Source organism: Melanaphis sacchari, unplaced genomic scaffold, assembly GCF_002803265.2.
Source record: "Melanaphis sacchari strain LSU unplaced genomic scaffold, SCAv2.0 Contig12_pilon_pilon, whole genome shotgun sequence".
NCBI classification, from domain to species: domain Eukaryota; kingdom Metazoa; phylum Arthropoda; class Insecta; order Hemiptera; family Aphididae; genus Melanaphis; species Melanaphis sacchari.
Genome location: NW_020270527.1, coordinates 1 through 27804, shown reverse-complemented (window position 1 = coordinate 27804; position 27804 = coordinate 1). Strand labels below are relative to the sequence as shown.

General features: G+C 25.6%; 1 protein-coding gene across 3 annotated transcripts; it reads left to right on the top strand.

The window, feature by feature from the left end:
* Positions 1 to 12737: 12737 nt before the first annotated feature.
* LOC112591229 (pyruvate kinase-like) lies at positions 12738 to 20923 on the top strand. 3 transcript variants are annotated; one of them, XM_025334985.1, is made up of 10 exons: positions 13462 to 13700; positions 16659 to 16776; positions 16843 to 17066; positions 17141 to 17327; positions 17404 to 17613; positions 17685 to 17866; positions 18633 to 18878; positions 18946 to 19168; positions 19415 to 19571; positions 20846 to 20923. In XM_025334985.1, the coding sequence occupies exons 1-10, from the start codon at positions 13557 to 13559 to the stop codon at positions 20856 to 20858; spliced, it is 1704 nt and encodes a 567-aa protein (XP_025190770.1). In that variant the 5' UTR covers positions 13462 to 13556; the 3' UTR covers positions 20859 to 20923. The 3 variants fall into 3 exon arrangements, with proteins under 3 accessions (XP_025190771.1, XP_025190768.1, XP_025190770.1); XM_025334986.1 differs by lacking the exons at positions 13462 to 13700; positions 20846 to 20923 and adding an exon at positions 12738 to 13121 and having other exon boundaries at positions 19415 to 19856; XM_025334983.1 differs by lacking the exon at positions 20846 to 20923 and having other exon boundaries at positions 13461 to 13700; positions 19415 to 19856.
* The last annotated feature ends 6881 nt before the right edge of the window (positions 20924 to 27804 follow it).

Genomic DNA, 27804 nt, shown 5'->3' with positions numbered 1-27804 from the left:
GTTATTTTTTTCATGTAGGTGCTGTTGTCCCACTACTATCACTACCACTAGGTACACTGCAGGCGTCGCCACTACGCTGCGACAATCATTCGATATTTTTTATCGATTATTTGCCTCGCAGATAAATCGCATCACGCGATCGGCGGAAAATAATTTATGTAACGTGTAGACAGATAACATGCAATGTTGTCGTAGATCCACTACAACAAGTCTCCGTATACGCACTCATACATTGCACAATATAATATTTCGTGTATGAATTAGTATTATTATTAATAGTAACAGTCGTAGTGTTTAATGTGTTTAGTGTTTAAATATAATTCGACTGAGAATTAAAATGTGATGATAAGAAAATAAATCATCGTGGAATGACGAAACCGATTAAACAAATATGATAATTATATTAATACTCATACATTTAATGTCAAACAAAAATCGTAATTGATTCGTGGAAAAAACCGTTCAACACTTCATAATCGCAATCGGATCATTTAATTAAGACAACTCTAATATTTAAACTGTGATTGTGATTTTCTATGTAATTATTATAAGATCTATTAAAATAACGCTTAAGAAATAATAATAGTATAATAAATTATTATAATTTTATTCACATACTTCCTTCGCGCCTCATATAACGTTTAAATAAAAGCTAATGAAATATGTGTAAAATAAACAGTAGTAAAAAGTGGATATTTCGAACACTAACAAAAAGTTTGTTATGGAAATAGTTGGAGAAAAAGTCCATATCATAGAATATAATATTAACATTATTATTAATTAGATTTTTATAAATACAAATTTAAATAAACTAACAAAATAAAAATTACAGTACAACACATCATTACACAGTTGTAATCATTATACACACTGTATAATTCATACACATTTAGCTACTAGTAGATCGTAATGCAGTGCAATTATATTTTGCAATATTTTATTGACATTTGGGTAGAAATGATTCAATAAACGTTATGACTAGAACTTCCGATTCATGAGATAGTACGTATTACACAGACAAATTGTTTTTAGTTAAATACTTAAATTATTAAAATAAAATTAAGTACGCAGTAGGTATGCCCGATAAACACGCAAATCAATTATCTATACAGTGATATGTGGAGTAAAGTACGACATCGTACTATTCTGGGCACACGCTACAATACGATCATAGTCGATCATTGATACTTTAATACAAAAAGCGTAAGTTCAAGTTGTGTGTTTTATTTCTTTATCTTTAATCAAATTGGAGATAGACGGATTAACTAAACAAAAAGTGATCGTCAAATTGTTGGTGAAACTTAGAAAAACTTTGCTAACAATTCATGAAATGTTAAATACTATTTATGAATATAATACTTTGAAGAAAACTGCTCTTTTGGGTAGATTAATCGTTTCTACATAAACGCCGCGAAGGCTTCAATAACGACGTGAGACCCAAGCGTTTTTCAACCACTTGTAATGACCAAAACATCGAACGTGTGCGGTGTCTTGGACTTTTTGATCGAAGGATGACTGTACGGTGATGGCTGACATGCTGAGCATTAGAAAATCGTCTGTACAGCCGATTTTGACAGAAAACTTAGGACTGAAAAAATTGTGTACGAAAATGTTCTCAAAAAATCTGATACCAGACCAAAATTAAAGATGAAAATAGTGCTGCATTGACTGAAGTAATCGATCACAACACTCAACCACTTTCCATATTCTCCAGGTTTATAGCCTCCTGTGATTTATTTTTTATTTTTTTTTTTTTCAAAATGTAAAATGGTCACGAGAGGACAGCACTGAGGCGATGTAGAAAGTAGAAACCATAAAACTTGAAACTACGAAACAGCTGAGGAGGTTTAACTTTTCAGGACTTGGTAATTTGATCAATAGAAATGACGATAGAATAAGTGTATTTCTACGGACGGAAGTATTTTTAAGTGGGTAAAATTGATGTATAGCAATTTTTATAAATATATAAATAAAAGTTTTATTTTCAAAATGCGTGTATTTATTGCACATACTACTTATGGTATAGAAAAATAGATGGCAATATATTCGGGGCGAATTTACCCAAAACAAAACCCTTTTGGCCGTAAATCCATATAATGTTTGGGCGTAATATTTCCTTTTTTGATAGCATGTCGTATTTCTTTCCATATATTTGCAAATTTTACTAATTCCGAGCCTATTAGAGTTTCTTGAAAGGCACCACAAGTAGGTGGCTCATAGTCTTCTAAAAATATTCAAAAAAAAAACCATCCTAATTTTATTCTTATGTGATTAATTAATTTTTTGCTGCAAAACGTAGTCCTTATTTTTATATGTAATTTAATATTTTTTTTTTTTATTTATTTTTTTTTTTTTTGGATAAGTCTCTCAATATTTTTGTTCAAATTTTAATTTTTCTTCAGTTCTTTTTCATAATTAAATTATTATTTTTCTTTCAATGATATTTATTTTAGAATTGGTTTTTACTTAAGCTTCCATCAATACATCGATAACATGGTAAAATTATTTTTCACATACAAAGTGCTCAATCCACAACAAACGTAAACTATCGAACGGCGAACACCAATTATATAATCTGCACTAGTGTCTAGCAGCTAAATATTTATAGCAATAATATTTAATGCAATAATTTCCAATAATTAATATATGGACTACAGATCAGATGATTAAATAATTATTGGAATGGATTACACTAAATTTCAGATTAGCAGTTACAGTTTTTTACCCAAAAATTTCATCAATTTTCAGGTAGGTAAATTTTCATACACCGCCCAAATATGTTATACCCGGAAAATCCATTCTGTGTGTATACACAAATTTTATCATGAGTTATGATTTATGAATAGTTTATAGCATAGGTGGCCAACTTGCGGCTCGCGAGCCACATGTGGCTCTTTTCATTGTCAGATGCGGCTTGCATCTTATATATATAATCAAAATATTGGATTAGATATTAGATTATAAAAAATTATCAAATTATATAAAATGTATCCATAAACATTTTGGCTCTTAGTATCATTGTATTTGTCTATGTGACCACTTATTCGAACTTTATTCGGTTTCACTCAAAAAATAATTTAATAATTTAATATGTATCTATGAGGCTATATTGCTATTATAAGAAACATATTCATTGTTAATATCTATCCACCAGAACACTAAAAAAAAAAAAAATCATTTAAGCTATTTTGATAGATGAATATTATTTGTAAACGAAATGAATGTTGTACAATATTTTTGCTTTATAATATTTAATAATTTCGTCAAAAGTTTTTAACTCAGTGAAATTGGAATAATTTATTTTAATGATTTTAATAATAGTATATTAATATATTATAATATTATTATTATATTAACTATAATGTTACTTAAAGAACATTAGCAATAATCAATAAATTATCTAAACTATTATAGTTAACTAAAATAATAATTAAACTAATTAATTCATTATATAAATTAAATTCACAATTATGAATAATATTTTACAATTCTATAATATTTTTTTCATCATAAATAATTAACTATATATACTAATTATTTATAAAAAAATCAATTCTAGCTAAAACTTATGACAGATCAGGTATAGTAAGTATGAACAACTGCCGTTCTATCTACCGCAGTTTAGAATAACCAGGGTCCCTAGCTCTATCCCTACCTTTCCAAAAACATGAAAACTATGAATTAGAAGACATTTAATAACCGTTATTATTACCGTTTGTTAACAATTACCAATATAGAAACAAATTCTTCCAAGTTAGGTACACTGTCGTGTAGATTTATAAAATTTATTTAGATTAATGATAGTCATTAACTCGATCATACCACTTCGTTCTAAAATATATTGATATATATAATTTATATAATGTATATTATATAAACCTATTATAGATTGATTAACATAAATAAAAATGATTTTTTTCAACGAATCTTTCAAAATTAACACTTGCAACGGTTTTGTACGTTTGATACATAAACGATGATCTTTCAATATCATTATAAAAATTGTTATACCTGATTCGAAATTATAATAGATATTTTATAGCCTAAAAACGATAATTACAGATTTTTCTAACATAAAAGATAATTTAAGTTATTAAAACCGGTGAAATACGATTCCGCAAATTTGCATTACATTTTACACTTTGATAGATTTGTTGCCATATTCCGGAATCGTGTGCAGCCGTTTAAAATGTTTACTTAATTAATAATATCTATTATATTTAAAAAAAATTAATTGTTTTATCATAAAATATTGTAATTTTATTCGAAATATTTTTTGATTATTGTATAATGTGTATATATATAATATAAAATTGTAGCAACATCTCATATAATAATTAAGTATTTATATATGTATACGTATACCTATAGATAATAGTAAGTATAATGCATCTTTTTTGTAAAAAACAATTATTCTGAAAATCAAATCAACTGATACAATAGGCGTTTATAGTTATATCATAACTTAGAGCACTTTTGTAAATAAATAATATGTATTTTTTTTATAGTTTAATCACAACTAAGTTAAACAGATTTTAATTTCCAAAATCAGATCATGGGGTAAATTTCTGATATTTTAATACTCCTGATTGGTTATCTAACCCAGATTATAGGTATACACTATACATATTATAGTGATAACTAAAGCTAGGATTTTGATGCGGCGTTTGCATTTTTTTCTATAAGTGCTATACAGCTCTAACCAAAAACTAAATTTATTTTATTATATATTATAGCAATTTAGAATATGTAATTTTTATTTTGCATTATTTTGCATTTTTTGGGTTAAATGCATTTTATTGCATTTTTAAGGTTATTTTTACAAATATTACGTTTATTTTGTGTATTTAAACTCATTTGTGTTTATTTTAAGCTTTTTTTAATATGTTTTGTAATATGGTAATCTCAATTATCTACTACAGTATATTAATATTGAAAAAGTAGTATATAATTGATTTTCAGCTCAAATTAAATATATTTGTTTAATTGACATCTTAAAACAAATTTTTACCTTGTATTTAATATAAAAATGAATAAATAATAATTAGTAGTTAATAATAAAAATTATTTTAAAATTAAATTTTTTTTTGTTCATCTAAGTACATTTTTTAAGTTCATTTTTGCATTTTTTTTTAGTGCATTTTTATGTGTTTTTAGGTCATTAAAATCTTAGTTCAGTGATGACTTTCTTTTTGAGAATAGAATATAAATATAAATGGATTTTATACTATGAAATTTTCTTATAAAGTACATGAATTAATGGAAATAATTAAAAAATTAGTGAACCCTTTCCGAAATATTTTCAGTTTTAAATGTACATAGACTAAGTTGTAACTTACTTTAGATATCCTTTTCCATGTATAGAATTGATTATATTTCTTGTATATATTTTTCCATGCGTACTTCTATAGTTTTATTCTATAACATAATATTGAATTTATAATAAAAACTCGTAGGTATATTGTGAAAAATCGTTTATGCGTCATATTAAAATAATAGGAATGTATCAAACTACGTGATAAATGTTAAATATTATTTTGTACTTCTAATTATGAGATTTTGCCACTTTAGGAATGAAAACAATTTATGTTTTAATTTCGAGTATTATTTTTTCGTTTATAAGTACTTATTCAATGAATTACGTAACGTAACTAAGTTTAATTTAATATAATTGTATTACTATTTGCAAAAATAACGAGCTTAAATTTGTGAAGAACGTAATATGTTATCGCCTTTTATTTGAAAAAAACGAGAGCATAGGTCATTTGAATTATTGACAATGTACAGTGAAAAATTTACAAGTCTAGACACAGATAACCTTATTAGTTATTTATTGAATATGTGGATTTATTTTTTATTATGTTGACAGTAAGTTCATTTCATAAAAATCTTCATCAGTATAGTGCAACAACAATAGTTTTTAATGCTTTGATTAAAAATTGAAAAACCCAAGTATTTATTATTTAATAAATTTAAATGAATTATCTGAAGAAAAAAATGACTCAGAAAAAACAACGATGATTATAATTTATAAATTATTATAGACTTATAGACTGATAATCAAATATAAAATTCTTTAGCTGGTCCTAAATTGATAATGAATGAACAGAAATGTGCTGAGAATATTTGCTATTTAGAATGATTTTTGTTTAAAAATAATTTAAGAAAACATATTAGTAAAAAGCATTCATTAATTACAAATATAAATAATAATTTCAGATATAATTTTTTAGTCAAAATTTGTTTACTATAAAATTATAAAGTGTTAATTATTGCTTAACACAGAGTAAATATAAATATATATAATAATAATATAACCATACATGATTCATCACACGTGGCGTCTGTAGCTAATAATAATTATTCAAAAATCATTTCCTTATATAATAACGTGTTGAGTAGGTACTTTTGACATAATGGTATCTGTTATCTTAATCTTACATGTTAACATCGTATTCCATATCATTAACAAAACTATCGTTTGTAAGAGATAAGGAATAATCTTCCAAAGGGTTAGAGTAGATAAACGGATATGCATGTCTCAGTCATCGGTGAATATAACAAATTGCTGAAAAGATGTTTGGATTACGTGAAGGCTTCCAACAGATTGTAATCTGTCGAGTCTTAAAGAATATCTTAATTCTTGAATTTTCAATCTTAAATGTTTAAAAGAATATAAATGAAAGTTGTATGCAAAAATCGCATTTTATTTATAATAGCTTTTTATTACAAGTATTTTTTTTATACACTACGTACCTAAATATGTGATATGAACAATATTTACAATTCTAGTTAATAGAACAAAGAATGTAATTTAATTTTAAACGAACTTATAAATAAGATAATATGGTTCTATGTATAAGATTAATCAGTTGCATTCAAATATTGTAAAATAAAATTATTTACACTCTGTGAAACTTGTGTTTTCTTTTCATTTAAGTTTCTATTGTGAATATGATAATACTTAACTTAAAATTAAAAAAAAAATAAATATTAATATTTATTTAGGTGCTTTATTATTATTATTACTTTAAATTTATGGAATGGAGTAGTAGTATTTTTTAAACATATTTTCCAATATTAACTGTTATTATTCTTATAATAAGTTTAATTTAAAAACTATTATTTTTTTAACTAGATACCTACACAGTATATTATATAATAATTGATCATAACATAACTTTGATTATGACAGAGTTAAACAAAAATAAATAAATAGCATATAGCAATAATGTATAGTTCATATTAATAAGAACATATTGAATTTATTACAGACATAGTATAATCTATAGACATTTCTCTAATTCACGCTAGTCTTTGTAATAAAAATTTTAATTTTTCGTATACAACTATTATTAATATCATTCTATAGATATTATAAAAATTAATTTAAAATTTAATTTAATGTAATTATGTATTGAAATATTGTTATTAAAAATAATATAAAAATTTAACAAAATAACAAAATAATGTAGTTACATAATTATTATTTCTCTAATCAGTTAATAGCAATCATACTATATACACCTACTGTATATTTAAGATAGAAATATTAATAATATATTTTTAACATAAAAAAACAAAATCAAGAAGATATATTTTTTCCCCTGAAACTGTAGTACATCTCAAACCATAATTTATTATATATTAATAGTTTTTCGATGAATACAATGTTATTTATGAAATCCTGTATAATGACTAGAGGTTGAAGGTTGAATTATTATCATTATTTGTCTGGACACATTTCTACATTTCGGAAGGTAGCCATATAAATTTCAAAAATTATATACCTATTATATTAAACTTCTTAAACTTATCAATGAAGTCCTTAATATTTAGGTAGGTACTATAATACTGATAAATGTGATTTATAGAATGGATATTATGTATTACTTTAGCGGTAGTAAATACTTTAAATTTGAGACCCACATCTTTTGAATATCTAACGCATATATGTGTACCTACATAATATATTATATGTCTGTCCTCTTTCGCATACATATATATCTATGATATATTAATTATAGTTATAATTAAGTTATAACAAATAAAAAAGTTTAATGTATAAGTATTTTAGATTAATAAAGTTATTTTAATAAAATTATAACATTAATGATAGGTAACTAAACTTATCGCAAAATAATCGATCCAAATATTATTTTAATGCTTAAATTAAAATTTGCAAAAAAAAAAATTACATGATAATATGTAACATAAATAATTTTTTAAGTTTAATGAGCCTTACACAATGTAATATATATCTACTACCTATATACGTGTACTTATATAATGCGCACAAAAAATGAAACGACAAAAGTAATAATAGCTATTAATATCGCTATTAAACACGATGCAACAAATTTAATTTAAAAAATAACATATAATTTCATAATGTATTTATATTTTATACAATTATTCCTGGCACACCGATACACCATATACACATGCTGTTTCATATTTAATAATTTAATATCACGATAAAAAATAATTCGCTCGAATCTGCACTTTAAACTATGTATATTTATGTCAACGAACTAAAATAGTATTTATTACAGTAAAAAAAATAATAGTTTAGAGTATATTTCCAGTACACAAAATGTATGTTTGATAACTGAGTGTGACCTTTTTTATAAATGAATATATGAATTAGAGATATCAGAAACAAAAAATATTTCTGTTTTAAAAATCAATAGCTAGAATACTCCATTATATAGATATACTAAACTAATTATAAAACTGTGACAATTATAAACACATCCGCCGCAACGCAGATATATTATGTGCCTATATATTATAATAAAAGCCGTGGTTGAATGTGTAACACAATTGTACATTAATGAAATCACTTCACATATCTAGATCCAATGAAATTCACGAAAAAGATTAAAAAGTTCAATGGTATTATATGACATTAAATATCAATCACGTGACATATTATAGTACTTACGTTAAATATTAAGTTGATATGCATTTTTTTATCCACAAATTATTATTTATCATTTATAATTGTTAGAATTTCAAAATAACTATCATTTGTCCAATGAACATATACATTTATTTTTATGTACTTCCATTATATTTTATAATACAATCGATTATATTTTTATATCATGTAGATTTTCCACAGTTTGAACTTTACAGGTACGCCTTGATTAAGATGAATTTCTAGACAACTACGAGTGGCCTTTCAGTATAGTACATACTATCAAAAACAATATATAGCTACCTACCTACTCGAGATTATATATTTATTCACAAAAATACGAAACAGTACAAAAAACTTAACAATATTATATTTGTATAGGTATCATTGCATTACACATAGTCAGATTATTAAAATAATAATAATAATAATAATAATTAACAACGAATTAATCGTAATTCTCATCACGAAATTTAGAATAAATTGTACCTATAAGGTGATAGTTCTATATACCAAATTTTTAAATACTTCTTCTCGTGTTTCTTAATATGAAATCCATAATAATAGATAGTTTAAATGTTAATAGTTAATCTTAATAATACCAGTATATTAAATGCGTTCAGAAAATGTAGATAGGAATTTTCCAGATAACCTTAGTAATAGCAGTTTAACAATTTCATATACTGATATACCTAACTAATGGTTTGATAGTAAATATTACTAATATTAGTTTGAATATATATTGTGAAAACTTATTATCTCAGAAAAATTACATAATTTAACTACCCTTTAGAAAAGCTTCAAACTTATATAACATAATATAGATCTTTAAAATAACTGAATAGGATTATAATAACTATGTCGTTCGTAGGTATTTTAAAGTTTGAATATCATTAAAATAATTTTTAATAATCTATAATATTGAAAAAGTTGTCAACATGTTCTGATGTTTTGTAATGTTATATTTGTTATAAACATTACATTATAATATAATATTAACTAACAATAATTAAAATGTTATATTATGTATAATATGTTATTTAAAAAAATGCAATCAATTTCAATTTATGCGTGTTCCTATATAGTTACTTTCTTATAATCTGAACATTGAAATAGTCATAAATACAAATTAAATCTAAGTATATGTTATTAAAAGTACCTACCTAGTACCTACTTACTTACATCTAACTATTACACAATTATTAAGTAAATTCAATTTAATTTTATCTACGTATACCTACTATGTGGATATTAGGTATAGGTATAATTAAAATTTGAATTATTATATACAATATATAATCAATAACCTAACAGCTAATTTATACTATTTTTAATATTAAACTATTTAAACTTTAATAGATCTATCATCTGTACTTGAGAGTTATGTTTACTATAAACTATTACTTATTAGCTGTTTCTATCTAAAAATTTTAAGCTCACAAAATCATTAAGTAATGTTTACATTATGATTTTATGTTATAAATTTAATTTAATATTAATATAGTATAATTATAATATTTTGTTTATTAGATTAGTGTAATTATCGAGGACCTTTAAATAACCCCCCCCCCCCCCCGAAAATCATCAGCTTTTAAATTTTCTTTTATTAGTGCAAACACTTAACCTTAAACCATACAATATTTGACTAAATATATTTTATTGGGGATAAATTAATCATTTAAATAAAACAAATTTATTATTTAATAAATCAAACATTAAACAAAAATATTAAGACGTATAAGCTATTTTAATATTTCAATCAATGATTTAATTAAATAATTATCAATTTTTAATAAACTGACATTAAAAAATAATAATCTTAAGATTAAATATATAGTTATTAACAGCCATTAACCAATAATAAACATAATAATAAATTTATAAAAAATATTTCACACTTAAATAATTATCGTCTATTCAAAAATCGATCTCGCGCTCAAAGGTAGTTTTTAAATTAAAAATCAAAAAAATTACTTTAATGGGAGATACGTTAGTGGGTATCGGGTGAGAGCTAGATGGTTGAGTAAGTTGACGCTCTAGTTTATAAATCTTAGGAATATACAAATTCTGCGACTGCCGATCAGTAGTACTGATTTTACAATATATTATTCAGTATTACAGTATATTCTAAAATCAATGTCAGTAAACAGTAGGATACTGTTAAATATCATCGAGTAAAATACCATAAAGCAATAAATCTTCTTTTAAAAATAATATGTATGTGATAATAATTATTTCTGTCTTAATTCTTTGTAAGTTGTTTTTTTTTAGATACTAGTGACACTACTATAAAAATAAAATAAATGGCAGGTTGTTTTTCTGAGTACACTGACTTTTAATGAAAAACACTTATTGACAAAAATAGAGAAAAAGAAACAAAAATAAAGTGTTGGAAATACCTATTAAAAATGTAGGTTTAACAATAATACTTGTAGCCTGTAGCATTGATATTTTATATATAACAGCGTGTTAAGGGATGAGGTATGAATGTAGGTACTTGAGTATTATAAAGTGATAAATTAGAAATATAATATAATCTTATAATCATAAGAGAGTAAAAGACAGTTACTTGTGAATGGGTAAAAATATACTTTAAAAGGATAAGTAAGAAATAATAATTGTTTACTAATTAGTACTTAATAGGTTAATATTAATAGAAATGAAAAATTGCAGGTTAAGCGAGCGGCTTTGTAATGGTTGTATTTTCAATATAATAATGTGGTCGATTATTATTTTACTCTAAGTTACTGGATGGTGGTGGTAACTAATTTTTATACTTCTCCCCACTAAATAAAATACAAGTCGACGCCACTGACTACAACAGTTCGATATTATTTGGTAGAAGTACTAGAAGTGTATAACAATTGTTGAGTGCTAACTATAATTAGTAATTATTTACTAATTGTGATAACGGACTTCTCAAATACTGATTGATGTAGGTTTGAGATTACAACCATAGATTAGTACACTTGTACTGAGTTATTCTTTTACTAAACACTCGTTATTTCAAACTTTATAAACGTTTTTTATAAAAAAATATATTTTTTATAGCTTTATAATTTAAGTTATTTAATTTTTTGAATGACAAGTGACAACATACATTTTTAATTTCATATTCTGTAGCAAAATATATTTCGAAATATTTCAATACATAAAAATCTAATTTTGAACGAGTATTTTTTGAGTTATAAGTATTTAAATTGTTGGTAAATATGTTAATAATGTAAGTATGTTAAAAATAGTAAATACTTAAAAATTATAACGATAAGAAATATTTTTAAAAATCATTATTTTATTTTAACTGGAAATTATAAAAACAAATATTTTTAAAAACATTAATAGATTTTGAAATAATAACTATTGTTTGATAAAAGAACCTCCTTGCATAATTTTAATATAACATAACAGCTTATGTAATGAACTAAATTTGTTTAGTAGTACTTTTGTCCTTTGGCGCTGAACACGGCAGTAGAAAGAATGAAAATTTTTAACATAAAAATATATTTAAGGTCGTGGTATTGAATACTAATAAGAATTAGACGGAATATCGCGGGACTCGAGTGAGTGGAGAGTAAAGTGTTGATGAATGATAATGAAGATTTAAGATGAAAATTCAAAAATATCGTTATCACTTATCAGTAACAGTTGGATGTTACCAACTGACAAGCATCGGTTTCTCATACAATATGAACGTACAGTCGATATTTTGTCGATTGTATTTTATGCAATCGCGGTAAATAGAGCAGTTAAATGAACGATAACATTAATTAATAGGTACTTAATTGTGTTATTTCACCGACGTTTCACCTTGATAGGGCCAACTGAGTTAATAAGATAACTTATCTGTGTTCTCGTTTGAATCCAATACCGAAAGCCGAGTGGGAAATAGAAGACTATTATTATATACGGAACAAGCCGGTCACGTTTACAAAAATATCACTGGAAACATCGAAAACGAAAAAACGTTACCACATTCACTCAGTCAGCGGTGCTTCGTTACATACGGTCGATTACTGTCCGGATTATTTTTGGGAAGAAAAACGCTGAAACTTTTTTTGGCTCTTCCGTGATCCAGTCGATCGAAATCGTTTTCTTAAATAATAATAGTATTCACATACTTTATTATTTCCTATCGCCGGTGTGTCTGTGTGTGTTTAGTTCCGTTTCCCATCTAACGACCTTATTAATCAAAACCAAAGTAAGTATCAGATGAAACTAATTATATATTTTATAGTTTAGATAATAATTAATCCTGTATTAATTAATATATCAATATCCTAATATAATTTATACGAACCGTTCGTCTCGCCGCTGTTTTTAAGTGAGCGATCTACATAAAATGTTATAATAATATTATGTATGGTACATCGTGGTATTGTACAAGCGTTATTCTATGACATTGCGGTAACCTTGAGTCCTGCTAATAATTTTTCATCCATTTGAAATTGTAATATTTTCCACAGATGCCAAATAGGTACTTATCTAATCGTTTCTGGCCATAGAATCACCATGCACATAACCCACTCACTCGAGTATCAATTCACGCGTTTTACACATCGTTTTTGATTTTTTTTTTTTACTATCGTCTTAGTAATTATTTTTCTCTTTCCACTGCGATTTTACTCGTGTTTAAATGCACCGTGTGTCAACAGTCGTCTTACGTTTCGTGACAGACGGCTGTGCAAAAACATCTCGAACAGCAGCTGCCGCAGCATCGGCTTACAGATTTGGTCACTACTCAGAACGCATGCAATCCAACTACATTGCACCACTCGAGGTGTAAAATCCTAAATAAGCACTTTGATTTGACTAAAATTTCCAATTCCTTTTCTTTATCCATTTTATTACCTCTGATGTAGTTGCACAGATTACTCTAGTTAAATTTCCTCAGTTGACATTTTGTTATAATAATATAATTTATGGTTTGTATTTTTTCGCTGCTATCACATACAGAGCTACCTTGGAGTCATTTTTTGTATATCATGTCAGTACAACAACCATAGCTTGTTCTAAGGCAATTAAGTACTGACCATTCATATCTAGGCAATTGTATTCCTTAACTCTTAAATTCGAGTCAGGCACTAGGTTTTTGCTTGGTATAGTAAATTGAATCTATTTGTTACACAAATGCTTATCCTATAGATACATTTTTTAAATAGAATTAAATACATTCAATTGTTCTAATTTAGTTTAATTCTCAAAAATGTTTTATTAAATAGAAGTTTATTATAATAATAATATAATTATTTCATTGTGTTAATTTTAATCTTATAAATAGTTAGTAGCTAATTATAATAATAATTATAAATATTATGTATTATATATATAATTTACCCATTAAATAAAGAAAATCAATTAAAAATAAGTATTAAAAACTTATTAATATGTTAATGAATGCCTACTTATAAAAATAAATTTATAATAGAGACTCATTAGTTTATAATATTTACCTAGCATGAATTATTTAATATTTTCCTTATCTTTATTTGTTGATCTTATAACAATTATGACATAATACATTTATCAATAAATATATTTGTTATATAATTCATACCTATTATAATTTATTTTATTCTTTGTAAAAATTAAAAATATAAAAATAATTTCTTCTTATTTTACACATTTTACCGTGAAAAATATATTATGTATTTATTTTAATTTATACTTAGCTTTGAACTCAAATGATATAATATTCTAATCTCTTAAATATAATTATATTTTGACCTTGAATTCTAAGGTTGTATCTACCTATTAACTAACAATAATCAAACTGATCCTAGAAATATAAAGTGTACCCAGCTTATCTCTATAAAAATATATTAAAATAACTCAAATTAAGACTAATGAATTTTATGTATGTCTACCTACCTATTAAGTCATTAATTATTTATTGATGTTGTATGGTAGTCCTAATATTATAATTTACTTGTATTACTTATACTCGTGTATTTACTTTTAGTATAATGTTTTTAAAATTACTTGACATTATCTCCAAAAGCAAAACTGTGGGTCAGGTCATGGCCTAACCTAATGCCAACAAGTTATCGACCTACAGATGGAGTATATAATAATATATTACATAAAAAAAAATTGTATTTAAACAAACTAAAATACTGTTTTATTAGTTATTTTCTCAAAATTTAGTAATGAAAACACAAATATAAATTTTTATAACTGTTAATAATAATAATACATAATATTACCCTCTTCCAACAGATGTAGTTATTAATAAATTATAAGAAATAATAATAAATTTTTTTAAATCAATAAATAAAAATTATTTTTTTATTTATTTCAATTTAATGTGCTATGTTTAATGCAGAAAAATGTTTACAATATTTTTAGTTCAATATATATTAATATATATATAGAAATAATTAATAAAAAGAATGATGGTGGCTAATGTATATGTGCCATATTTTTGTTGCTGTGATGTGATATTCGCATGCAAATAGGCTGTGGCATTTAATAAGTATCTGTAGATTTTTTTGAAATTCATTGTAAAGCTTGAGTATGTTGTGGCAGTATGATATTAATATATAAAACAAATTACTAATTTCTAAGTATATTAAATATTAATATAAAAACAAAGCCTAGAGTATTAGTTTTATAAACATGGTAAGTTCTTCTATACTATTAAAAAATTTACAAATTTGAATGGCTAATATTTTTTTGACAAGGTAGGGACATTTTTTTAAATATTTTGACCTAGCCTTAAATAAATGTTTCATTTTGCCTATAACAATAACTATTTTATTTTTCACTAATCTAAATAATTGAAACAGTATTTAAAAATTTATATTAACATTGCTTAAACTTTAGTTTTAACCAAACTCAAGTCAGCCTATATAAACACTAAAAAATGTTTAAATATTATCTCATAAAAATAAATACAATTGATGTTTTAATTTAGTACTTATTGATTACCATTCTATCAAAATGTAGAATATTTATTAATTTATAGAATATAAAAAATAATCACATTTTAATTTTGTAATAATATCAGTAAAGACTAATTTTATTATTTAATCCATTAATTTTAAAATTGTTCATTTATTTGCTAAATTGTGTATTTGAATTGTCAATGTAGAAACAATTAGGTTTATTGTTGACATCTAAACTATGCACTTCATTAAATACTTATTTATTTTAAATTATGTAATAACCTAAGAATTAATATCAATGACTTGTGTCTAAGTTCAGATATAATTTTAAATAAACAAAAAAAAAAATTATTTAATTCCTATAGGTGTATAAATTAATAACATTTTATTTTAATATTTTTAGCTTATTATACTTAAAATGCATTTTGATTACTATTTATATACTTAATTATAAAATACAAACACTCTAAACATGTATAAAGTATGCCAATATCCTAATGGAAAACCATGTGTATTGTTTTGGCATAGCTACAATAGATTTTTTTTACCACTTAGTTAGTTAAAATACCATTTGCAAATGATCTGCCCTTGTGCTTGACATTTTCGCAATTTAACTTGATTGTTGTACTATGTTTTTTAAATTTTATTTTATTGTTGGTTGTAATGCTATTCCATTTAAAAACCTTAGATTAAAATTATGTTATTTGTTGACAAACAAAAGTAATTTACATACTAGTCTCAATAAGTTATTAACTTGGCCTGTTTTCAGCGACCAACCATACAGAGTTTGTTTTAAATTATTTAGTTAATCTAATTAATAATTTACTATTATAATTATTGTTTTATTTTAGATGCCTAACTCACAATTATTACACGACAACACCACTACTCACTTGGATTATATGAGCTCCTTGGATATCGATGTTGAAGCTCAATTTGTTCGTTTGTCTGGTATCATTTGTACTATTGGTAAGTTTTAAGATTTCAAAATTATTAAAACATCAAAAGATATAAAATAACTTCTATATCTTCCAGGACCTGCTTCTGTTGCCGTGGAAACACTTGAGAACATGATTGAATCTGGCATGAATGTTGGTCGCTTAAACTTTTCTCATGGTTCACATGAATATCATGCAAACACAATTAAGAACTTAAGACAAGCTGCTGAAAATTATGGCAAGAAGATTGGTGTTTACAGCCCATTAGCCATTGCTTTAGATACTAAGGGACCTGAAATAAGAACTGGCTTGTTAGAAGGCGTATGTTAATTTAATTATTAAATACATTTTAATGCATTTTAATAACTTTTTATTTTTATTTGATCAAATTTTAGGGTGGATCAGCTGAAGTTGAACTGAAGAAAGGTGAACAGATCAGTTTATCTACAGACAAGGCATTTGAAAACAGCGGTAATGCTTCTAAAGTTTATGTTGACTATCCTAACATAACCAAAGTGGTGAAACCAGGCAACCGAGTATATGTTGATGATGGTCTTATTTCCTTAATTGTTAAAGAAATTGGTAAAAATATTGAACAATACATTACATTTGTAACTTTTATAACTCATATGTAACCATGGTAATTTAATTTTTTTAGGCAGTAATTTTATTGTGTGTACTATTGAAAATGGTGGTTCATTAGGAAGTCGTAAAGGCGTTAACTTACCTGGTGTACCTGTAGATCTACCAGCAGTATCTGAAAAAGACAAAAGTGATTTGAAATTTGGTGTTGAACAAGGTGTAGATATGATTTTTGCATCATTCATCAGAGAAGCCGCTGCTATTAAAGAAATCAGAGAGATCTTGGGTAAATATTGACAATAATGAATAGTTATAACAATTAAGTCATTAAAAATTAATTTAATTTAAATTTTAAAGGTGAAAATGGTAAAAATATATTGATTATTTCAAAAATTGAAAACCACCAAGGCATGAAAAATTTGCAAGAAATAATTGAAGCTTCTGATGGTATTATGGTTGCTCGTGGTGATTTGGGAATTGAAATCCCACCAGAAAAAGTCTTTTTGGCACAAAAAGCTATGATTGCACGTTGTAATAAGGTAATTAACAAAAAAAACTACCATTAAACTTATAAGTTATAGGTAGAGTGCCCTAGTAAGATAGAAATAATAAATGCATCTTCTTGAAAATATGTAATAAATATGTTTGTTTACAAACTATACATTTTATAATTTATTATTCTAATGACTAGGGCTGTGAATTTGTAGAAAAGTGTATTTTTTTTTTTGTGATTGTGAAATGTAACTTTTATTTTCCATTTTTTTTTTTCTTAATGTTTTTAATGTTTTTGGGTCAATTTTTGGTATTTTTAATTAAATTCTATCAACTAACTAACATCTTTGAAAATTTATTTATTAACAAAAAAAAATACATGAAAAAAATTTTTCAGGTGAATAGCATTATTCAAAATACAAATTCTATTAACATTTTTAATATATTTTTTTTTATTATTATTATTAAATAAATACATTTTTATGAATGTAAAATGTAATGTACTTAATGTTTAATATCCTACAATATCAATATAAGTATAAAAATTAAATTAAAAATCATTTTAAGTGTATTTTATTTTATAATTTTTGACATTTTATATTGCATTTTAAGTACATATTTTATTGCATTTTTTAGGTTTTTTAGTCCATTAAATTCACAACCCTACTAATGATTATCAAAAATGAATATTTAAATTATTAAATGTATGAATGTTGATACAAATTGAAAATTGAGTACTAATCATTGTATTTAAGTTGTATTTGGTAATTTACTGACATTTTGTTTTCATTTCTATTTTTAAAATATTTATAGGCTGGCAAACCAGCTATTTGTGCTACTCAAATGTTAGAATCTATGATTAAGAAACCTCGTGCTACCCGAGCAGAATCTTCTGACGTTGCAAATGCCATCCTTGATGGGGCTGACTGTGTTATGTTATCTGGAGAAACAGCCAAAGGAGAATACCCATTAGAGTGTGTACGTACTATGGCTACCATCTGTAAAGAAGCTGAGACAGCGGTTTGGCAAAGACAACTATTTGCTGACTTATCATCTGCTGTAAGTTAATTACTAGAAAAAGAAAAAGTAATAATATTTTCTAATTGTACATTTTTTAATTTTTAAGGTTAATTTGCCTTTGGATGCTTCACATACAACTGCTATTGCTGCTGTAGATGCAGCTAATAAAAGTAAAGCTGCTGCCATTGTTGTTCTTACAACTTCTGGCCATTCTGCTCATCTCATTTCCAAGTATCGCCCACGTAGTCCAATCATAGCTTTGACCAGAAATGCCCAAGTTGCCCGTCAATGTCATATTTATCGTGGTATTCTACCTTTATTCTATAATGGTAAGTACATAAACTTATACACTGTCCAGAAAAAAAAACATGCTACTGCCTAACAAATTCAGTTCTCTTATTTTCCCCCTTGCAACACCCAGTCATTATAAAACTAGTCTCAATAACATGTCACATGAGGATACACATAATTAACATATTTTTTCGCTGGAAAAAGTATATGACTACACACTAATTTCAATTATTTTATGTGATATATAATATTATTCGTTTGTTTACAAAATTGTATTATTTCAGAACAACCATTGAGCGACTGGTTGAAAGATGTAGACACCCGTGTAGTGCACGCCATTAAGTTTGGTAAATCCCGCGGATTCATTAAGACTGGAGATCCAGTAGTAGTTGTCACTGGATGGAAGAAAGGTTCTGGATACACCAACACTTTACGCATTGTGTATGTACCTGAACAAGAAGATTTTTGTCTTACATCCTCCTAATCATTTATATATAATTATAATACACAATGGGCACTAGGTTTTAATATTTAATGAGATATTAGACTAAACTATAAAAACTAAAGTAGATACAAACAAATGTATTCCATGATTATTTATCGGTACAATGTTATGTTAATAAGTCTTAATAATTCTGTTTTTTATGTTGTATCTTTCAATTGAAGGATTTTAATTTTACCACATTATCTGGTTTTATGGCAGTTAAATAACGCTTGAAAAGTATATTAAGCCTATGTTTTTCTTTAATTATGAATGCATTGAATTAATGTGTGTATGAATTTTTTAAAATTAAATCAGATACAAAATGTAACTTAAATATAAATATCTATCGCATTATATATTAATTTTTAAATATTGATTACAATATTGCTTGCTTTTTTTTATTCAGCTAAGATTTATTGAAATTTAGTACTTTCATTTTCAATGCATATTCATGATTTGTATAAAATGTATTCAATCACTTGACATACATGAATTATATTGTAATGCGCTTATGTTATCATTAAAATTAGTTAATCATTATTTGCTTTTGGCTGATGTTCTTTTCATGAAATGGTATGGCCTCTAAAATAGATATGAAAAAAAAAACTATTTTTATGCGACATTATAACCTAATGCTTTTGTACTTAACTGTTGTGCTTTTAATAAACTGTTTTATAGGTATGTAGGCTGTTTTAGTCAATATAAAATTTTTATCTATATACAAATAACATAACATTATATTAGGTTTGCTGATAAAATTATTAATTGTTTATAATTGACTTGTTATTTGCCTTAAGTAATTTTACAGATATATGATATTTATTGAGTATCAGCTTAAAGAACATAGGATCTCGGTTATTGAGTAAGAATACTTTTTTAAGAACCATTTTGCAATGTGAATTAAAAAATTACGCTAACTTTAAACCCTAAATAGGTTTATACATTTTTACATTTAACTATGTATTAAAATTTTAAAACATTTTAGTTTCTTGTATAGTACTCTTGTAGACAATTATATTTCTTTTAGAATTTTAAACAGTAATATTGCAATATAGCTTTTCGCATCAAATATGTTATACCTTACACTTATTTATACTTTTAAATATTTTAATAAAGCTTTGGAATTTGAAAATAACTAATATTAATTAAGGAAGTATTGTACTATAAAGGCATCATACATGTAAATGTTATATTTAGTGACGTTAAGTACTTATTGTTTTTTTGTTTTCAGTAACGTGGAATGAGGTTCTCCAAAATTGGCTAATATACCGCAATAAAAAAAAAAAATTTATTAAAAATGTTTTTTAAACAAACATCATTCCGTGTTATATTTAGAAGATCCCAAAATATAATTCATCTAATCATTACCAGTGCATTACATTCTAACACAAATACCTTTATAAATTATAATTGTACCTATTTTATTGTATACGATTTTTTTTTTTTTAGAACTCAATTTTAGGAATGTAAACTATACTTGTATTGTTTTAATAATAATTAATAACATGGATACATCAAACAACAAAATTAACTGTCTTTATTTATTTTTCTACACTATATAATACCATTTGTTGTATTATCATTTATTATCATTTTTTAGTTTAAGCCACTTGGTCTTTTCATGAAAAATCACTATCATTATACTACTATAGTTGCATTATAACCTATTACAGATGCTGGGTATTTGATTGTAGAACACTGAGTAAAACAGCGACTTATAGCAGTTAAAAAATCGTTCACAAAATGATGATACATTCTGCATCAAATGTGTTCTAACTTCTAAGTAACTTCTACGTCATTGGCCATACTACTATTTGAAGAAATGAGAATTGCTGATAAAGCCAAAAATTAAATATGGTAGATACCTAAATAGGAGTATCGATTATTACGACCCCCATATTAAATTATTAACTGTTGTAATTTTTGTGAACTTAATCTAAAGCCAATTCTTATCAATCATAATATATTTTTGAAGATACATTTCATGTAGCATTTAGACGAATATTTAATGATATTTAAACATTAGGTTGTTGATTTTAATCGCTAACAATCATGGTAAAGACAAATTCAAGAATTTAGTTTAACCAACGTATACCAAAATAATAAAATAGAAGAGAGCAATAGAGGCTAAACATACATTTGGATTTTGGTTGCAACTTCTTATTCTTTCTTTGTGTGAGATCACTGACTTAAATAAGACTCCATCATTCATTTCTAATAAGATTAGATTTCAAAAATGTACAAATAATTTAAACAACACATATTATAATATCTCAGTAATTAAACTAAATTTTTTATGGTAATCTGTGCTGTAAATATTGTATCACTATCTAGTATCTGCTTGTAAATCATAAAAATTCGATTCAATTATCTGAATTTAACTCTAGTTCTAGGCATGGGAGAGACATCTCCTCCCTCCCTCTGAAAAATGTTGAAAATGTTGAAAAATTGCTTACACGAGATCTATAATGAGTGAAGATAGACTTGATGGATTATGCATAAGCGTACATAGGAAAAATTGATGATAAAACGAATGAATACATAAAACAAGTAATAAATATATTTGATGTTAAAAAAAGAAATTTACAATTTTTATTTGTAAATTTATATTTTAATGAATTTATGTTATTAATCAAATGAAAATTCAATAAATAACTTTTTTGGTTAATAGGTTAAATTGTAAACCCCTTCCTATCTCATGGACATAATTAAAATGGTGTCCCCCCTTGAGAATTTTTCTATGGACGCCCTTGGTTCTAAATATGTTCTATCACCCACTTCTTACTACTCGCCACTTTTTGAACGTAATGAAGAGTGAAAGAATTTCAGACGAAACTGGTTAAAATTAAAAGTATACTATATACATCTATTATGAACATAACTCGTGTAAGTAGTTAATGATTTGTAAACAATCTACAAATAACAATTATATTTTACCTGCCATGATTTAATAATTTTTACAAACGAATTAAAAAATAAATTATAAGTAGTACCTTTTAATAATGTATAACTTAAATATTCAATAAATTATGAAGATAATTAAATATCTAAATAAGTATTCTAATATATTTCGAACTGTCTATAAGCAGTGATTCCTAAAATTTTTATTCGGCTCAAACTCTCAAGTTTGGTTTCATTAGTCTCACAACAATATTTTTTTTATAAACATCTGTATTTAACGAAAAATAAATGCAATGTTTGACTTTTTGTGTAACCGCAGTTCAACAAACAAGTCTACCTGTAATGTTTTGATTAGGTAGTTATTTGTTTTGTGTTTATTATGTTCAACTTGTTAGACTTAAAAATTTTTTCTAAAAAATAATAATTTTTAATATTGAAACAATTAAAGAAAAAAAGCCATTTTACTTCAGAAAAATGAATGCTAATAATCATAAAAATGTCAGGAGTGAGAATAATTATTGTTATTTCATTAGTATTGAGTATCGCCAGTCGGCACTGCCGTCAATGGTATAAAACACGCTAATAATTAATAATATAAAACACAAGTAAATCCAAGAGAAGTTTATCTAAAAAATCATCGATGCAAACGTCTGATCAAAACTTTATCACATGTCATCAATCAGTACACATCAACGAAAACCGAAATTAAAAAAATATATTTAATACAAATAATACAATATTTTTAAAATGATGAATAATCACAATTTGAAGTATAAATACTTACAAGAACATAGAATTTAAAAAAATGACATTTATAACAGATCACTATTGTTTAATATTCCAATAGTCACTTTTAGTAATTTAAAAAGGTCTCCAAGTTTATAATATGGTTATTGAAAAGTAGAAAATACGAAAAAAATGGCAGTATAAAATATTTACCGGAAAATGGTATAGATTATTAAATTTTATCGAAAGAATTTAGTTTTTTAAACGTATTATAATAGAAATGTTCGCGGAAATCATATACCTACGTTTAAATTAGAATAGAAATGTAAGAAACATTTTTGACTAAATTAACTTTCCGAGATCTACATTGAGTTTAAAGTTTAAACTATCTTGTTAAATATATATATATATATATATGTATATCAATTAATTTAAACTGATTTACTGATAAACTGATTAACTAGAATTGGAGGATAAACTGCAAAGTCTATTTAAGCTGACTGATCATTTTAATGATTTAATATCTGTTGAATTATCTGAAATCTGTAAAGGATACATCGATTTTATCAGAAATACACACAATTAAATAGATACGTAGGTATAAGATTAAATTTTCGATTTGTCAATAGCTAATGAAGTTAAAAGCTTAATGCACAATGAAAAATTTGATGTTGTTTATGTGGCTTGGACATTTGAGGATATAAAGCACGAGATTGCATCTAGTAAATACAACTTTAAATCATTTCAACAATAATAATGAAAACAAAAATTACAAGAACACAAAATACATGCAATTAACGAAATAAATCTAACACTGTAAATAATAATAATAATAATATATATTTACCATTATCATAAGTGATTGGTACTTGAAATTTGAATAAATTTATCTATTTACAATTTTTAATTTTTATAAGTGTTTAAATTATAAATTATTATAGTTTGCACAAAAATATATTGTGTTGTAAATTACTGTAAATTGAAAAGTAATTAGGGGTATCTATCATTTATTAAGTACCTAATTTAATATAAGTATAAATACTAATGTAATTGTTAGCGTCGCCGGGACAGCACGGTAATTCCGAGCCGTTTGCCGCCACGACTGCGGTGTGCTGAGATGTGGTTACTTAAGCAGCATAATATATACAATTAGAAATGTTGCGTAATAAAACATATATTTCACCACAATGATTAATATAAGAATTGATTAACAAAAGTGTTCAAAACAAGTTATTGAAAATATCGTAACATATATATATACATATAAAATAAAAATTGGAGAGAGTATATAATCAGGTTCACGTAAAGGTGATACACAATAATAATAAATATAAGAAATATAAACAACCAAAAGGACAACCTGGTAATCTCTACACTTCCTCCGGATATGAAAAGATGATTACTTTCAGTCCATTGATGGATGATACTGGTCCAAAATGATGGAATCCGCACGTATATGGTACGACCAAAATAACTACTAAGGTTTATAGCGGCGGCATCGGCGACACGCACAAATTATATAAAAACAATGTGGGAGGAACAACCAACCAGGTTGCCTTCCAAAAGTTTTACGTCGCAACACGCGTGAAGGCGACGAGCAACACACCCAGATATACCGTCCGGTGGTTGCAAAAGGAGACTGACCAAGTATTATATTAAAAGGCGACGGGCAAAACCAGCCGAATCCATATCTGTCTCGGCGACGATTATGGTCGCACATGAGATACCCGACGATAGCGGAAAGTCTTGTGGCGGCGGAGGGAAGATGTACGTTTTTCTGAACCGGCGGCAATTAAAAAGATACCGAGTTCGAAACAGTAATGATATGCCTACATATTGTATTTATATATAACAGCTTAAAATCAATAAATAATAATCAAATTGTGCATGTCAATAACGATTATTCTCAATTTGAATCTTCATCAATGGTAAAGGGACGATTCGCATTATAAAGTCACTAAAACTTACGTGTATCCGTGATAGTGAGCGTTAAACGTAGCCCTTAGTCTTGATAAAGCCACCACCAGCTACTCTTTGGTTGGTGTGACCGTGTCGACTTTTTCACCAAAGCATGCGAACCAGCCCATATTTTTCAGCAACACTGGATTCTACGAACGAACGATAATTCGACCCCTTCTTAACGCAATTAAATCTGCAGTGTTGTGTTTATTTGGAATGGCATGTTTACAGTTCATAATTTGTGTTACCTTTACTATGCTACAGTATAATTTATACAACTACTCTACGAGTCAAGTGAGGTGTGCATGATTATGATAAATTTTATTTTTATATTAATACATTATAAATTAGAATATAGTTTTGGTACTGGTTTGATATAGCCCTGCCACGGCAAGTGACAACTTTACAGCTTTGCCGGCCCACTCAGGGTTTAGTTATATAGTATCGTCATCCATATAACATTAAACACATCTTATAAATATATGTAATAATCTTCGATAGAAAATACATACATATAGCATTACTATTATTGCCTAATAATCAATTTGCCAAAGGAGGCAACAAAACGAGATCTATTTATCAATTTGCAAAGATGTAGCAGAATTTTAGAATAACAAAACCATAAACATTTTTATACATTATTTATACATTTTTAACATTATCATATTTATTTTTATTTTTTATTCATATTTATTATCGAATTATTATAAGATTAATAAATAATCAATTAACTCATTATTTTATATTTATACGATGTGTTAATAATTGTTATATGGATGAGGCTATGACAAACCAGTACTTACCTTAGTTTTTATACAAATTTATAATACCTCATAAGATCCTCAAATACACGACTTTGAGAGCACATCAAATATCAGGAAAAGAAAGTGAAAGCATAAATTTAACATGGTAGGTATGTATGGTACGTGATTATATTTACAGCTCTTATAAGTATAGAGAATATCCTACTAGGCTATAATAGCCTTATTATTCAAAGCTTTTTGCTTTTTAAATAGGTAGACGAAATTCATAATGCAACCTTATGAATGATTGAACTACAAGAGCTTTCAAAACTAAAAGAACTGGACACGGCAATGTTACCTTATTTGAAAATCTAGGCTCTATAGGACTAGAAAGAAGAAAACGTATTTATAAGTATTTTAAGTATTTACAACATAAAATTATTTCAAAAAGAACCTATATAAATCTACAATAAAACCCATTATTCAAAAACCTGCAACTCCATTTACCTTTAGGTACAATTTAAAACCTAAAATATCTCAGAAATTGTAATTTTAAATTCTGAACGGAGTGATGAGTGATGAATGTATTGATTTTACAATGATGTGTTTTTGTGTTTGTGTATGTTAAGCCAAGTAGTCGAAATAATGTTTCACTAAACTTCGGGGTGGTTTGATGGAAGTGAATATCCTTTGCATTATAGAGGTAAAAGTGAAAATTTTCCAAAAGTTTTCAAAAATTGAGAAAACAAAAATGATGTAAACGGAAATTTTTATGCAAACTAGTTTTCGACCAAATCGACTTTTTATATGGTTGTAATTAAAACTAATCACTGTAAATACTGAAATTTTCACCAAATATTTATGTTAGTATTTATATACAGTTTAATTTTCGTACTTGACTTTAAGTTACGAGTGTATTCACTGAAATGTCGATTTTATGAGAATTTTTGAAGTGTCGATAAAAATATAAGATGAACAAAATTTTAAAATTAATGAAAGTGTTCTTTATGAGTTGTTCTTATTATAGTTAAAATTAAAATTGTTAGTCACAATTTTTATAAACGTTTATAGTTCAAATATTTACGAAATTTATCGAAAACGCGAAATTTGTGGTACTTTGAAGTTGAAAATCGCAAAATTTTTATGTTTATACCAAAGATAAAATACATTATGTTTTTAAGTTTCCTTCAAGTAGCTATAGTAAAACTGAAGCATCATTATAGAAAATATTTTAAGAGCGATTGAATTTAAATTTTACGAAATAGCGTAATGATAACGATTTATTCAAACGATTTTAACATTTGTTAATATTCAAAAGTATAAGTCGTAAATACTAGTAAATTTTACCAGTTATTTAGATTGGCATTTTTACATGATGTAATTTTCAAAATATTTTGACATTTTTGTTATTTATAGACAACTGAAATTTTCAATTTTCTGAAATTTTTAAAGTGTCGATAAATTGTTTGGCCCAATCAAAATATTTGGACATTTAATACAAAGCTCCTCATAAGCATATTCTTATAGTGATCGTACCTAAGAATACATAGGCACATTTTTATTAGCATTAAAGTCCAAATTACTGATAAAATTCGTCAAAACCATGAATATTTGCAACTATTTTTAGATATAATTATAAAAATTAATAATTAATTGATTAACCATGAATTTGCAATGCGTCCTAATTGAAAATAAAATATTTGTTTCAAAATAGAATGTAAGGATAATATTTAAATAAGGTCATATCCTAGACTGACAAATCATCTCCGTTCAGAATCGTTTTCATATACAACATCAATGATAATCTATCATTGCATTCAAATTTAACTTCAAGAATACGTAACTGAAACGAAGTACCGAT

What these genes read in the sequence shown, in the direction of transcription:
- LOC112591229 (XM_025334983.1), top strand. Translation starts at nt 13,557, where the DNA reads ATGCACCGTGTGTCAACAGTCGTCTTACGTTTCGTGACAGACGGCTGT. An exon ending in CTTAATTGTTAAAGAAATTG is followed by an intron (nt 17,328 to 17,403) that starts GTAAAAATATTG and finishes TAATTTTTTTAG; the next exon opens with GCAGTAATTTTATTGTGTGT. An exon ending in TTGCTGACTTATCATCTGCT is followed by an intron (nt 18,879 to 18,945) that starts GTAAGTTAATTA and finishes TTAATTTTTAAG; the next exon opens with GTTAATTTGCCTTTGGATGC.